Source organism: Schistocerca nitens, chromosome 4, assembly GCF_023898315.1.
Source record: "Schistocerca nitens isolate TAMUIC-IGC-003100 chromosome 4, iqSchNite1.1, whole genome shotgun sequence".
Lineage (NCBI taxonomy): Eukaryota > Metazoa > Arthropoda > Insecta > Orthoptera > Acrididae > Schistocerca > Schistocerca nitens.
In genome coordinates, this window is record NC_064617.1 from 741,954,516 (window position 1) to 741,971,052 (window position 16,537).

The 16,537-nt window shown below is 42.0% G+C and overlaps 1 protein-coding gene across 1 annotated transcript in view; it reads right to left on the reverse strand.

Annotated features, from left to right (window-relative positions):
- Positions 1-16,537, reverse strand: part of LOC126252985 (ATP-dependent translocase ABCB1-like) — a 209,928-nt gene that overhangs the window by 151,760 nt on the left and 41,631 nt on the right. The window contains exon 6 of the mRNA XM_049954013.1: positions 6,478-6,578. Within this exon, the coding sequence (XP_049809970.1) occupies positions 6,478-6,578 (101 nt within the window). The remainder of the gene's footprint in view (positions 1-6,477; positions 6,579-16,537) is intronic.

The window sequence follows — 16,537 nt, forward strand, 5'->3', positions numbered from 1 at the left end:
TGCCTTCTCCAGCTTACGCTCCTCACAGCCTGCTGAAGAAATTTTATGTCTAAAGTCCATAACTGCTTCTATTGCAATCTCGCTTCACGTCTGGGTGAAAATTCAGACCGACTTCCAGGAGTAAATCCTTAAATACTTCGTCCATTGACAATGACTAATATTATTAAGACGTAACCTGTCACTAGCTGGCAGTCGCATTCACTCTCCTATTCTCTATCCTCTCCACGGATTCACATCTTACTTCCCACTCTTTGATTTTTTCCTTTTTAAACTTCTGTTTTTACTTATCTTTTTGTGTTCCTACATCTATGTCTTCTTCTATTGTCATTCATCTTCAAATAAGCTTCTTACCTTTTAATCATCTCTGCTATTTCTACATCCCACCAAGCGGGTTTCTTCTTCTTTTCGTAATCTCCAAGGACTTCTTTTTACCCTCCTATTCCTGCTCTGTTATCCTCTGTATTTGAGAACGTGTCATCATGATGTCCCCATTAGCCAAAGATTCCGGAATAGTTCCCCATTCAGGTCTCTGCAAGTGGGCTGCCAAGAGGGAGATGAGCATGAAAAAAGAATCGACTAACCAACAAAAGCATAAGGTTCTACAAGTCGCGGCGTGGAATATCAGAAGTTTGAACGTGGTAGAGAAGCTAGAAAATCTACAAAGGGAAATGAAAAGGCTCGATCTACCGGGTAATAAAAAAGTCAGTATAAATTTGAATACTGAATAAATCACTGAATAATGTAGATAGAGAGGTACAAGTCAGTATAAATTTGAATACTGAATAAATCACTGAATAATGTAGATAGAGAGGTACAAATTGACACACATGCTTGGAATGACATGGGGTTTTATTAGAACCAAAAAAAAAAAAAAACGTTCAAAAAATGTCCGGCAGATGGCGCTTCATCTGATCAGAATAGCAATAATTAGTGTAACAAAGTAAGACAAAGCAAAGATGATGTTCTCTACAGGAAATGCTCAATATGCCCACCATCATTCTTCAACAATAGCTGTAGTCGAGGAATAATGTTGTGAACAGCACTGTAAAGCATGTCCGGAGTTATGGTGAGGCATTGGCGTCGGATGTTGCCTTTCGGCAACCCTAGAGATGTCGGTCGATCACGATACACTTGCGACTTCAGGTAACCCCAAAGCCAATAATCGCACGGACTGAGGTCTGGGTACCTGGGAGGCCAAGCATGACGAAAGTGGCGGCTGAGCACACGATCATCACCAAACGACGCGCGCAAGAGATCTTTCACGCGTCTGTCAATGTGGGGTGTAGCGCCATCCTGCATAAACATCGTACGTTCCAGCAGGTGTTTATCAGTCAGGCTGGGGATGATGCGATTCTGTAACACATCGGCGTACCTCTCACCCATCACGGTAGCAGTTTTACTGTCCAGCGCCATCTGTCGGACATTTAGTGAACTTTGTTTTTTTTTTTGTTCTAATAAAACCCCATGTCATTCTAAGCATGTGTGTCAATTTTTACCTCTCTATCTACATTATTCCGTGGTTTATTAACTTTTCCAATTTATACTGACTTCTTGATCACCCTGTAGATATAGTGGCGGTTAATGAGGTGAAATAGATAGAAGAAAAGGTTTTCTGGTCAGATGAGAATTGCGTAATACCAACAACGGCAGAAAATGTTATTACGGGGGTAGGATTCGTTATGAATAGGAAGGTGGGGCTGAGAGTGTGTTAGTGTGAAGACAGCAGTGATAGGGTTGTTCTCATCAGAGCCCGAAAGCAAACCAACACCGTCCACAAGGGTCCAGGAATACATGCCGATGTTGCAGGCAGAAGAGGAAGAGATAGAGAAAGTATATGAGGATACTGAACGGGTAATTCAGTATGTAAAGGGAGATAAAAATGTAATAGTCATGGAAGACTGGGATGCGGTTGTAGGGGAAGGAGTAGGAGAAAGGGTTGCGGCAGAATATGAGCTTGGTGCTAGGAATGAGAAAGAAGGAGGATTAATTAAGTTCTGCAGTAAATTGCATTCAGTAATAGCGAATACTCTGGTCAAGAGCCACAAGAGGAGGAGGTATACTTGGAAAAGGCCGGGAAATACGGAAAGATTTCAGTTAGATTACATCAGTTAGATCCGAAATCAGATATTGAATTATAAGGCGTACCGAGTAGCAGACAGAGACTCAGAGCACAATTAAATAATGATGCAGAGCAGGCTGAAGTTGAAGAGACTAGTCAGGAAGAAACGGCGTACAAAGAAGTGGGATACAGAAATGCTAAGGAATGATGAGATATGCTTGAAGTTCTCTGAGGCTATAGATACTGCGATAATGAATAGCTCAGTGGGCAGGTCAGTTGAAGAGGAGTAGACTTCTCTAAAAAGGGCAATCACCGTCTCCGTAGTAAAAAACATAGGTACATGGAAAGTAAGTGAGAGGAAACCATGGATAACAGAAGAAGTACTTCTGGCGATCGACCAAAGAAGGAAGTAAAAAAATGTTCAGTGAAATTCAGGAATAGAGAGATACAATTCACTTAAGAATGAAATAAATGGGAAGCTAAAGCGAAACGGAAGCAGGAAAAAGAAATCGAAAATGAGTTGAGTGACGGAGGGACTGACTCGCCATACAGAAAAATCAAAACAACTTTCGATGAATGTAAAAGCAAGGACGATAATAGTAAGGGTGCAATGGGAATTTCTCTGTCAAATGCGGAGGAGAGAGCGGGTAGGTCAAAAGAGTACACTGAATGCCTTTATGGGGAAGGGGGGGGGGGTGAGGGTTGGGGGAGGGTAGGACTTCTGTGACGACGTGATAGAAGGAGAAACAGAAATCGATAGGGAAGAGGTAGGGGATCCATTCTTAGAATCAGAATTTAAAAGGGTTTTGGACGACTAAAGATCAAATAAGGTGGAAGGGATGGGTATCATTCCATCGGAAATTCTAAAATCATGGGGGAAATGGCAAGCAAATGACTTTTCATGTTCATATATGGTATGTATGAGACTGGCGATATACCGTCAGACTTTCGGAGAAACATTATCCACAGATTTCCGCAGATAGCAAAAGCCAATGAGTACGAGAATTACCGCGCAATGAACGTAGCAGATCATACTCCCACGTTGCTGACAAGAATAACATGCAGAAGAACAGAAAAGATGATTGAGGATGTATTACATGTCAATCAGTTTGGCCTTAGGAAACCTAAAGGTACCAGAGACGCAGTTCTGACTTTGCGATTGATAATATAAGCTAGACTAAACAAAAATCAACACACATTCATAGCATTTGTCAACCTGGACAAACTATTCGACAATGGAAAATGGTGCAAGATGCTTGAAATTCTGAGAAAATTAAGGGTAACCTTTAGCGAAAGACTGGTACTATGTAACAGTATAAAAACCAGGAACGAACGATAAGAGTGGAAGACCAGGAACGAAGTGCTCAGATTAAATGTAGTGTAGGAGAGGGATATAGTCTTTCTCCCATGCCGTTCAATTTATACCCCGACGAAGCAATGACGGAAATAAAATGAAGATTCAAGTACGGAATAAAAAAATTCTCTGCACTCTCTCCAATTTTTGGCAGTCGTTGTTGGTACAAGTACTTACTATTATCTTCCAGGTTGTCCCTGTTACTCCTTACGATGTCTGACTGGTCAGCACGTTGGATCCTCAACTTCTGAAAGTGTAGCAGACATAAAAATTTACGTTTCAACAGATGATGGTCACTTCCAAAATTTCACCATCTTTTAACTGTGCCGTCCCGTATTTTTGCATTGGTCTTTTGCCTGTAAGATAATTCTTTTCGGCCTTCTTGTATGGTTATGCCAAGGAAGTTAATGTATATCTTCCTGAGCAAAGAATGTGTTTTCCACTCGTAATTCATATTGCTCCAATAAATCCATCAACCCTATACCATTCGCGTTCTTAACATCCTCCCCTTTCAGCCCAGTCGTTTTACCATTTCTCTCTTTTTCTCCTCTGCTATTAAGATCTCCTACCTGTAACAGCTTGCATAGCCTCTTTTGGGCACCCGATCAAAGTCTTCACTTGCGTTTAAGGATGCATCTTCATTAGGGGCATGCTCTCCCACTATGACTATATTCAGATTGACCTTTATCGACCTTTCATTAACTGCTTGCCAGGAGAATACATCTTTGACTACCGTTAATTTAGAATGATGGATACTCATGCTCTCTCTCTACTACATTTGTCCACTCCACTAAAAGTAATGGCAAACGCCAATAGGTATTAACAAGCAGTACCTTTCTGTTTTGTTTCAAAAAGCACAGTTAGATCACTGTTTTTCTGTCGTATGTCCATTGAAACTTCGTGTTCATTAGTCTGGATACAGTGTACATCCTAGATACCACAATGCAAAATCCATTTTCGTTTACATTTTGGAATTCCGTTAAGGGGCTCCGGAAAGGCTCAAAATCATGAAAAGTTCAATTTTTACTTTTTTGCGTTTTCTGAATCTGCAGACTATTACCTTTTAATAGATATATAATTTATTCAATTCCGAAGACTACAACTATTTTTAAATATTTTTTGAAATGTGTTCTACATGGGCGTGACCCACTGTGGCGCTGTTAAACTGCTGTCAAATGGTGTTATTATTAACGTCCGTGTTCATCAGGTACATTTTAGTGATGTGAGATAAAGTATGTGTTGTGGCTAACCTTGTTTTCAGAGACTTAGCAGCACCTGAACTGTTGAAAAAGTGTATTCACGGAAAAACTCAAAACCCCAATGAAAGTGTAAATAGTGTTATATGGTCGAGAATCCCCAAGACTGTATTTGTTGGAATAGAAACACTTCACTTTGGTGTGTATGATGCTGTTGCGACTTTCAATGATGGCAACATGTAAGGTGCAAGGTATTTAGAAATATGGGAATGAAGATAGGTTCTAACATGGTACGAGCGATGCTTGCTTTAGACAAGGAACGCCTTCGGGCTGCAGACAGGGCTGTAAAGAGTCTAGAAATACAAGCAAGAGTAAACATGAGGAGGAACAAGAGGAAGCTGGAGGAGGAGTTTGCAGAGGATGAAGATAATCTATCCTATGGACCTGGAATGACTAAAAAGTTAATCCAATCTTTGTCGCTCGATTCCCAAAACTTTTATTTTCTCATACTAATTACATGTTTTCTAAGGATCTTCCAAACATATTTGTTTCAAACTTTCAGTAAATGTTACACAGTACCTTCTGCATAATTTAACACAGCCTTTTTCCAAAAAACTGTATATTTTTGAATATATAAATAAAAAATTGCAAAAAAAGTTGTGAATTTTCATTACAATTGAAAAAAAATCATCTTTAATAACTGAACTAAAATTTTGTAAAATCCCTGTGTTAAGTTGTAGCCCATATTCCAATAAATAATCTGTAAAATGTTCAACTTCCTACCTCAAATACTTTGTGAGGAAAGATGTAATTTATAAGCGTTATTTTAACATTGCAAGTATAGGGCGTTCCGGAGCCCCTTAAAACCATCCAAAAATAGAGGCATGTTACTGGGAATTTAAGCTACTTGTCTCTTTCTGTGGATGGAGAGCTAAGCTATTCCACAAACCTCTACCTGGTGGAGCAGTATTTGTGATCAAAGCTTTTTTCCCTAGGAAGATTGTATTCACTAGGCCTCATAGTTCTTCCTGCTTTGCAATGAAGAGCAAGGGAAATAAATAAATAAGGAGAACAAGAGTTAGACAGTACACCAATCACCTCATAGAGATAAGGATAGCAAAGGGAACGACAAGTCTTTGTAAGACACACTCTAGCTCCTCAACCAGACTCCTGCGGTAAGCGTGACCCTGCCAGCGGCTAAGCTACCGCTATTGTAATCCCCACCTCATTGTGGTATGCAAATGTCCCCATCTGCAGGTACAATGCTTCGTTAAGGCAGCGTCCCCTTGAGAGGACAAAAGATACGTATGGTCCAAATCCTTTTGTCTACTACCACATGTGTAAGGCATAGTGTGAAAAACATGGAAACCATTATCCTGCTTTATTTGAAATATGTCGTTACTTCACACGATTGATCTGTATCTACGAGGATACGAATAGATGGTACCTTAATGTGTACCCACTTTAGCATGTTCTAATAAACACATCGAATAATTTATTAGCTGTTGTTTTCTACAGTCATAACTGCGGCACAAAGTGGACTACGCCTGTCGTTATAGACAATCCATTTTGCGTCCACGCATCCCCACTTCTATACCTGACCTGCCACCCAGAGGAAAATAAACACTAATAGCTTGCTTTTGTGACTACTAACCGAACGAACAACATACTACACGAATCTGCTATAATTATTAGTCTGCAAATGAGGTAAATACTGATGGAACGTTATTCACAACACTGTGCTCAGTCATCAATAGAAGTATCTGCACTTTTGCTAACACCCTGTGTTTCATTCAATAACGGCTGTAGGGCTTGGTATATAGGAAGTGAGTAGAATGTTAAGGTGGAAACAGTGATAGTGCACTCACCCTGACATGCGGCTGGCGAAGTCTCCCGTCTGATGCATGTCGTACCACGCCATGTCTTGCTGCAGCACAGACCTCAAGTACAGTTCACGGATGCGGTGGACCTGAGAACAGCCAAAATAATTCATTTTCATGGACAACACAATACAACAATATTTTAAAATTTATTGTGCAATATTTCGTCAAACTATACTAGAAAACAGTACAGTTAACACATGCAATAAGTCTCGGTCAAACCAGGATAAGAATACAACTACAATGATGAGCCTAAACGTCGCCGCAGCCTGCTTCAAAGCGTTGCGATGTACCTCCGGAACTCAAACAGCAGCGATTCAGGGTGGCATGGATTTAATAAGTTCGTAGTAGATATGTGGACCAGATCTCTACGAACATGTCACGTAATTCCCGTTCACTACATCTTAACGGCTTTTGGGCGCAGATCTGGTCCCGATAGCCTCTCAAATGTTTTCTATCGGTTTAAGGTCAGCCGAATTTTGGGACCAAGACATCAATGGGAGTTCAGTATTATGCTACTCAAACCATTGATTCACGATTCTGGCCTTGTGACACAGACATCTATACTGCTTGACGTTTCCATCGTTATCGAGAAAGACATCAACCATGAAGGGACGCTGATTGTCACATCGTGATCCCCTCCATTGCTGCCAAAGATCCTATGGACGCCTACGTGAATGTCCCTCGCTGGATAACAATGCATCTACGGGCCTGCGTCCTTGGTGGAAGCCATATTTCGGGCAACCGTTTGCAGGCTGTCGGCGTATCTGGACACGACGACGGTGTCATTCGGTCCACATGGAAATACGTATGGGTGGTCTGCTCTGTTCAGCAATGTACGCTGAGAATGGTTCCTTTGAAAGGGCACGGCCGACTTCCTTCCCTAATACGAGGGGACCGATGACCTCGCTTCTTGGTCCCCTCGCGCAAATCAGTCAACCAACGACCAATATGCGCTGAATGTTATGCTCCGAAATACTCATGTCTACACAGTGATTGTACTTTTTCGTCAGATCTGCTACAGATAACCGCCCATACTGCTTTACAGAGCGGGGAAACCTCTGACCTCCACGTTCTCTGATAAGTAGACTCCTAGTCGACGACCAGCACCTTGTCAGCTGCTCGTGGTTTCACTGCCCTTCAACAAATTTTCACAGATGTTAATGACATTAGCACGCTAATAGCAGACCAGCTATGGCGTTTCTGAGATATTCATTTCCAGGTGCCGCTTGATAATGAACTGACCTTCATAAAAGTTTCTTATTCCAGCATTTTCCCCATTTGCTTGTTGAGACATCAAGACGTTAAGTTCCATGATACTTGAGGCATCTCTAGAAGGTAAAAACTGTAGAGAAAGCCTCTGAACTGCCCACTGACGCTCGGGAAAGTGATTTGCGTTGTCATGTGACAGGCTAAACAGAGTGCTGTGTAGGGAAGACCATTCCCAGGGACCAACAATTTAACAATTCTGTATGTTTAACTAACCAAGAACACTGAAAAAATCCCTGAGAAGATTCCAAAATGTCCAGACATTAACTAACAAAGAAGAAAGACGAAGAGCTACATAATATGTTCGTACAGCCCACACATTTGTGTGTATTAGAATTTATACCATGTCAATATTATTTTCATGCAATTCAATTTACTACAGTATAAAAACTTCACACAATTTATTGTATTAGAATGTACATCATAACAATATTCTTTCTCTAGGACTCAGTTTATTGCGATTTAAAAAAAAAAAAAACTTTAGGCAGTTTCATTAGAATGTTATCTAACAATTTGTAATGTCCTCTGGTGATCTCCTCCACGGAACTTTCCAAATCTGTCCAATTTACCTTGGAGGGGGTGATGGGCGTTGCCTGTTCACACAACACTTTCACGTGTGCATATTATATTTTGCTTGTAGTATATAATTATGATGTGAGTGATATCTAAGATTACGCAGTGTTTGGCAGTATGTTACCATAGTATTATGAGAGAGGGAGGGTAAATGACCTGGGGGAAAGGGAGCGTCCTGTGTAGTGTCCGTGGTGAAGTGGCATTACATCAGCAACTTAAGAAGCCCCCCAGAAGATCGAATCCAGCAGGCAACATACATACATAGGCAACAAAACGGGGGGCTCTAAATTGGGCCAAAACACAAGGAAACACTCTCCTACCCTATGTCAAGGTAATATAGTGCCAATCGGGAAGGGCCGCTGGAGGTGAGCGGTTGCATATGTCCCGCTGGTTACAGTAGCATATGCCTTATGAATCAAATTGTGGCTCCGGATAGAGTTTTTTAAATGCAACTATCATTGTTTTTGCGCATTACACAAGTGTTAAGACCGTTGTAATCTGCATACGGCGCAGGTGGATGACAAGTGATTGTGTAAAGGTGTTTCTGTAAGCTACGGAAAAGGAAATTACAAGAATTAGAATTGTCATCCCTTCAAGAACCTTGCTTGCTATTATTTGACCATTAACTCCAGTAAGACTTCACGTCTGCACAGCTACAGACATTCATCCAGATCCTGAGTGCGGCGAATCCACGACAAGAGCTTCTGCTGTGCACAGGCGACATCACCATCTGAATGACGCAGGTCAGTGTAATTTAGGTATCTACAGCAAGACCGACGGAAGTGGATATCTCCGCCACCAGGAGTTCAGACGATGTGTCCACAATAGGACCTGTGACCAGTCTTGCTAACACAAGAGAAGGGTTCAAAGCAGGCCGGCCGTTGTGGCCGAGCGGTTCTAGGCGCTTCAGTCAGGAAGCGCGCGACCACTACGGTCGCAGGTTCGAATGCTGCCTCGGGCATGGATGTGTGTGATGTCCTCAGGTTGGTTAGGTTTAAGTAGTTCTAAGTTCTAGGGGAGTGATGACCTCAGATGTTAAGTCCCATAGTGCTCAGAGCCATTTGAACCATTTTTGGTTGAAAGCAGATTTTTTATATCTATGTCTCCAATATAGTATGAATCAGCAATTTTATGTCCTTGTGGAGTCAATCAGCTTTCAACCAATGGAAACCGTTTGTAGGCCATGAGGTCCTTCTTCTTTTAACTAGTGTTCGCCATTCTTCTTCTTCCTTCCTTTACACTCGATTGTGTGTACTGTTCTGGGTTCTGTTGAATGTTAGTCCATGGAACTGTGTAGGAGAGAATACTGCCTTTGTCTGGTGTAGACGCAAGCAGTTGTGCTGATTCTGTGAAGAACTGGGAGACATTATTTAAATACACTTACCGTGGTGAAGCTTTGTTATTGTGACGAGGCTAGCTCGCCACAGCGTGGTTGGGATCTCTCCACCAGTAGCAACCGGGCCAGGTCCTAGCATGAAGTAAAACGGAAGCTCATATGTTGCTTATTTTTATTTAGCTGAGTGTAGCTGGATACATTATATTTTCGCTTTGTTGTGTTGGAGTTTCAGTGATATTACCCCACTCTGAAGTATAAACAGTTTTTACTTATTCAAGAAACGTGGGATGAGAATATGATTTTTCTATTGCTTGTCATGAATCTGAAACTTGTAGGCTTGACTTCCTATGCAAGTCTGTAAAATCGTTTTATTGCATTTAGTTACAATTTAATTGCTTATCCATCGATTTCTTTTCACGTTATTTCAACGTATACCTTATTGTTATTTCTATTAACTCAATAAAGCGTGGCGCTTTTTTGTTGAACCTTGCGGCACTGTTTCACGATCCAAAACCAACCAGGATGAATTGGAGATCACTCACAGAATTATAATCCCACGAGACACTGATAATAAGCGACTTTTTCGTATGATATTCGGTCCAGCACTCAGCGACGTAATCTCGCCCACAATTAGAATGATGCATGAAAATGATAATCGGGAATTAGGTAATCATTCAGACAATTTAATTTTTCGTGTCAAGTCTATGACCGTAAAAGTGGGGAGACATCCGCATTGCACAGTTGGATGCTACAAGCAGAAGGCCAATACGTATTCAGCTTGGTTACTGACATTATAACACAGTTCTCACGTGCAATATACAAGTATTAGCTATGCAGGTGAATTTAGTTTTGTTGTTCATAGCTTACGGAAGTAGTGTTTGTTTAACTGTTTCAATTAAAGTTTAGGAGTCAGATAGTGTTTTGAATTTGTTTTACTTTCTCATGAGAATTACATATTTTACATAACTGGTAAGTTTCAGGCACTGATTATCACTACTTATGGGATTTGTCTTTGTTTTTCTATCACAACACGTCTTTCAATATTCGTGACGCTTGTCAGTATCTTTCTGATAATTTAATATTTTTCCTGTCAGATATGCCATTATTTTCCAACGTGAAGTCGGGTTGAGTCAGAAGTAGAATCTGCACAGGCAACTCCCGATGTAGACTAATACACGAGGTTAATAACGCAATTCAAATAATGACGGAACCGTAGCGCGAGGTCATCAGCATTTCAAGCATGGAGAGAAGTACCTCTAATCTTTTAACACTATGTTCAGCAACAAGAAACAAACCAGATTCGGAAACCCAATACATTCATAAATCCAAGTCAGGGCGATAAACCAGTAAAGCTGGTAACACCACAATGGATAAACTTGTTGTAGGCGCCCCTTTGTGCCAGCCTGCAGCTGATAGGAGGGGCCAGCTACACGCCACTGGTAACAGTGCGGCGAAGCTGCGGCAGCACTTTCTTTTGTCGCCATCTTTAAGCTGTCTGCCTGACATCTGTCTTATGCAATCGGAGCGTCCGAAGGGGAAACAAGATATTATACACAACAAAAACTTTTCCATGCGTCAAGAATTAATTTTTTTATGAAGGGAGAATCCTCATTCAATGTGTGCTTGCATGTACCTTAGGAACGTCACCGGCAGGAGCATGTTTTTCAGTAAGAGATATGTCAGTCTGCTGTTATAAACTAAGTTCCAGACGACCGGTAATTGCGGTGATACTACTGAACACGCGAGGCTCGATCAGATGTTCGTAAACTACTCCAGATTTTTTCAATAAAATTTGGCAATGAGATTTTGACATTGGCACAGCATAGTAAAAGATAATGGTCATGGTGTAGAACTGTTGTTACGCTCCACCTGGCTGGAACTGCTGTTTTGCTCCACTACCAAAGAAAAAAATGTTAATGTAACAATCCACAAAAGAACGCACTCGTTTCTGTGGACTGAGCCATGCATTACGACGAGTTAGAAGAGTTAGTTATCGATATAATAAAATAACTCCTCAGAAAAATGTTTTGCAGCATTTATAATCTGCGATTATGTATCAGCTTCCATCAGTCACATCAGCAACAATTCTATGTGGGTAGCTTTACAAGGTTTGTAATGTTCAAATCTTCAAAAATGTTCAAATGTATGTGAAGTCCTATGGAACCAAACTGCTGAGGTCATCGGTCTCTAAACTTACACACTACTTAACGTAACTTAAACTAACTTACGCTAAGTACAAGACAAACACCTTTGCCCGAGGGAGGACTCGAACCTCCGACAGGGGGAGCCACGCGAACCGTGACAGGGCGCCCCAGACCGCACGGCTACTCCGCGCGGCAGGTTTGAAATGTCCCTGATTTGTTAGTCACATGACATCCAGTGATTAGTTCAAGTTGGAAGTCACTGGGTTCTCCCGAAGGACCCATTCCGCTGTTTATGCTTTTCTACTGGTAACACGGTACTGCCTGTCTCTTTTTATACCGGCTGGTCCTCCTTCCGTGACATCTAGTCGTCAATTCCGCGTTACGTAGGGGTGTGAGAACACTTTTGATCGTATGTTATATACAATTATTTGTTTTATCCACCGAAACGCCATTTTCTACCCATAATCCAGTTTTATTCACGGCTACAGAGTATTTCGCGATTCGTTCTTGTAAATAAAGTTGTCGGTTTACTTGTCACGTCTGATTTGGATGAAATCCCAAAGTTTCGATGACTGCCTCCATCATCGTCGTCAGGGGGAAGTATGTCTGTCAGATTTCTATTCCACAAAGTTTCGGAGTTGTAGCCGGATGAGACTGACCACTTGTCGCGATATTTTGGCTGACAACCACCTTCAGGTTAGTGTTTTATGCTGGAAATTGCTAGTTCACATCGCTAACTTGAAACAAAAAGTTCGCGTGGAGACGCATGCGCAAAGGCAGTCGCAACATGAGCGACATCTATCGAGTTACGCGCCCTCTTCTTGTGTTCTTTTCTGCCAGCAAAGGACGATCTAGGATAGCGGAGCGCTGGAATTTACAGAACACCTTACCAGAGTGCCAATGCCTGTGTTGGTCAGACAAGGGCCACAGTGCGTGAGAGCTGCATTGAACAAGATCGCCACACTCGCCTTTCTCAGCCATAGCCGAGCGCTGATTCTCCACACTACATTCCATGGAATATTATGCCATAGAAATCTTGGCATCTACGAGATCCTTCTGGGATTCAATTACACACATCAAAAAATGTTTTTCATGACCTCGGTTACGAGCGTTCCGATATCTGTACAGAAAATTAGAATAGAGATCAACAGAAACATCATTTCCGCCCTTTTTATTGCTCATGAAAATCACACACTGCATGTTGTACCACCATACGGCGAGACCTTCAGAAGTGGTGGTCTAGATTGCTGTACACAACGGTACCTCTAATACCCAGTAGCACGTCCTCTTGCATTGATGCATGCCTGTATCCGTGGTGGTATACTATCCACAAGTTCGTCAAGGCACTGTTGGTCCAGATTTTCCAACTCCTCAACGGCGATTCGGCGTAGATCCATCGGGGTGGTTGGTGAGTCACGTCGTCCATAAACAGCCCTTTTAAATCTATCCTAGGTATGCCCGATAGGGTTCATGTCTGGAGAACATGCTGTCCACGCTAGTCGAGCGATGTCGTTATCCTGAAGGAAGTCATTCACTAGATGAGCACGATGGGGTCGCGAATTGTTGCCAACATGCTGCTGATATGGATGAACTATCGGTCGGAGATTGGCATTCACGTATCGCACAGACGTTACGGCGCCTTCCGTGACCATCGTACGTCGGCCCCACATAATACCTCCCCAAAACAGCAGGGAACCTCCACCTTAATGCACTCGCGGGACATTGTGTCTAAGGCGTTAAGCCTGACCGGATTGCCTCCAGACACGTCTCCGACGATTGTCTAGTTGAAGGCATACGCGGCACTCATCGGTGAAGAGAACGTGATGCCAATCCTGTGCGGTCCATTCGGCATGTTTTTGGGCCCATCTGTACCTCGCTGCATGGTGTCGTGGTAGCAAAGATGGACATCGCCGTGGACGTCGGGAGTGAAGTCGTGTATCAAGCAACCTATTGCGCGCAGTTTCAGTCGTAGCACGACGTCCTGTGGCTGCACGAAAAACGTTATTCAGCATGGTGCCGTTACTGTGAGGGTTCCCTCGAGCGATAATCCGTAGGTAGCGGTCATCAACTGCAGTAGTAATCCTTGGGCGGCCTGAGCGAGGCATTTGATATCTAAATTTTAGCTCTGCGAGCCCGCATTCCGACAGAGAGCGCACATGTGGTATCACAACTACCATGTGTCTGCGCAACATACATGGAACAGTATTCGAAGAGGGCGCGAAACTCGGCAGAGGTCGGTCATGTGGTGGCTGCCTTTGCTCACACGTCTTGGCGCCAATTTTTGCCATGACGTTAGCAATGAGAACTAGCAACCTCCAGTGCAAAACAGTTACCTGAAGACTGCTGAATGGTGTTAGTCGAAATATCGTGAACAAGAGGTCGACGTCATCCGGCTGCAATCCAGAAAGTTAATGGAATACTGTTAACGGTTGGAAAATATCAAGAATCACAAGTTTATTCATGTTTCAGACGCGTTACGCCCTTTATATTCGACATGCTCAGTGGATGTAATAGTTATTCTTGTTCCCGGTCGAAAACTGCTTTTCCATAGCCACAGATCAGTTAACAGCACGATTGATCTGACACTAACTGAAAAGTTTTGTTACGAGAACTGTCGTAACTGCGAGTTCACTTGGTGCAACACAAACACTAAGTGAACACAGAGTTACGATAGAAATATTTATAGTTCTCGTAAGAAAAATTTGCGGTATTATTTCCATTGTATCTATTTATAATTTGGAATGAGCAACGGTCTTTCGTTACTGGAAATGATTAAGTAGTGAAAGCTTCTTTAGTTATAGCAAGATTTTTGTGATCTCATAATAACGTTTGCTTCCATGCACAAAACGTACGGAATTTGCCAGTTTATCCCATTTATATTTACTCTCTCGGCTAATTTAAAAGCCTCTTTGATGCTAAAGTCACAATTAACCTTCAGCGGAATTGAAAAATTGAAATGCGAAGGAAGCCAACACACAAGAAGAATTTGACAAACAATATAAAACGAAAACTGCAAAGTTAATACATTGCTTTACTTGAATTTTAATAAGCCATTACTAATTTAACTACAGTTAATTTACCCTGAGAAATAAAACAGCTTCAGCTGTAAAATCCTTTTATTCTTAGGCGTATTTCTCAACTTGATTTATCGTAGCTTTGGTTGCCCAGACTACAAATTTTTTGTGATTAATTTAGTTTGTTCTACTTTTCTTTTAAGACGGAAATTTGTGTCCGACTATTACTGCAGAACAGGACAGTTAACTTACTGAGGCATTTTTAATAAGCTCTCAGTTACACTTGGGAAAAAAACTCGCGTTGTTACTCTTCCTTAGTGTGTTCTTTTAGCTTCAAACGACGACACTCGAATATTTAATAATAAGAAAGGATTTGGACACTATGTAGCCGGCAACGAAGTAGGATAATAAATACAGCGGGAGGTAGAGCTTTGAAGACTAAAACGGTTGTTACTGAACCGAAAGTTCACTGAAGATGCCTTACTGCAAAAGGTGAAGCGTTTGTGGCATTTGAATCAACTTAGATTTCAGAGAGAAAAAGGCGCTCCACTCGGTTAAATAAGTGTTATCTGTTCTCTGATATGGAAGCCAGAGGCTAAAGGGATGGCGAGAACACGGATGCATACTGTCTGTGTGGATATTGCCTTCCGATTTATCTGCAAGAAGGCGACGAGTGGTTGCATTCCATTCTACTACGTGTGAAAACGAGCCATAATTCATAGGGAACGGTCAGAGCGGCCCTCAGCTGTATGTTGACCGCAAGAGATCATTACGAGGCAGATCTTCAATCATCTGCGTTTTACAATAGCAACTGAACCGTCGTGCAAGGCGTGCTGAAAAGTAAATCCTCCGAATTTTTTACGTGAAAACTCCTAAATTTTTTAAAAGCAAAGTTTTATTGACATTCTATGTCTTTATTCTTCATGTATACATATTTATATCTCAACATAATCACCCGGGTGACAAACACGTTTCTCCCAAGGAGAGACCAGTTTGTTGATTTGTTACTGTAGGTCGATTAACTTTTTGGACGGAGCAACCACTTCATGTCTCCTTGCACTGCTTCGTCACTATCAAAGTGAAGTCCTCGAAGGTATTCTGTAAGTTTCAGAAACTGATGGAAATCGGATATGGCCAAGTCGGCATTGATGGAGGAAGACCGATGACAGTGAACCCCAGGACGTTGGATTGTTGCTGATGTTACAGCGTTCGTGTGTGGGCCGGCACTGTCATTCTGAAGGAGAGAGTGCCGCATGTGTGAACGAATTCTTCGAATTCGTGCTTTCTATTTTCTGAGTGTCTTTCAAGCATGGACATACTTCCGTTACACACCGTCTTGTATCACTTGCTACGATTTGGAGCCCTCTCGCGGCAAAAAGTTGCAACTCGGGTCAACGAAGCGGGTAATTAGACCGATTAATACACATGATATATAATAGGTACCTCAACCGATACTGCCAACGGAGTAAAATACTCGGAGGCATTACTTTTCAGCCCGCCACCGTATTCCATTTCGGCGAACAATTTCCCGAACTGACGGTCTTTCTTACCTTATGTGGAGCACGTCATCCAAGCCTGAAATGACACCGAGACATGTCGACAGACCGAACAGCGTGCGCAAGCCGCATTGTGCCATCCACGATGGAGACACGTAGCGATATCCTGTCTTAAAGAAGTGCTGCAAGTGATAAAGGTCGTGCAAAAAGTTATCT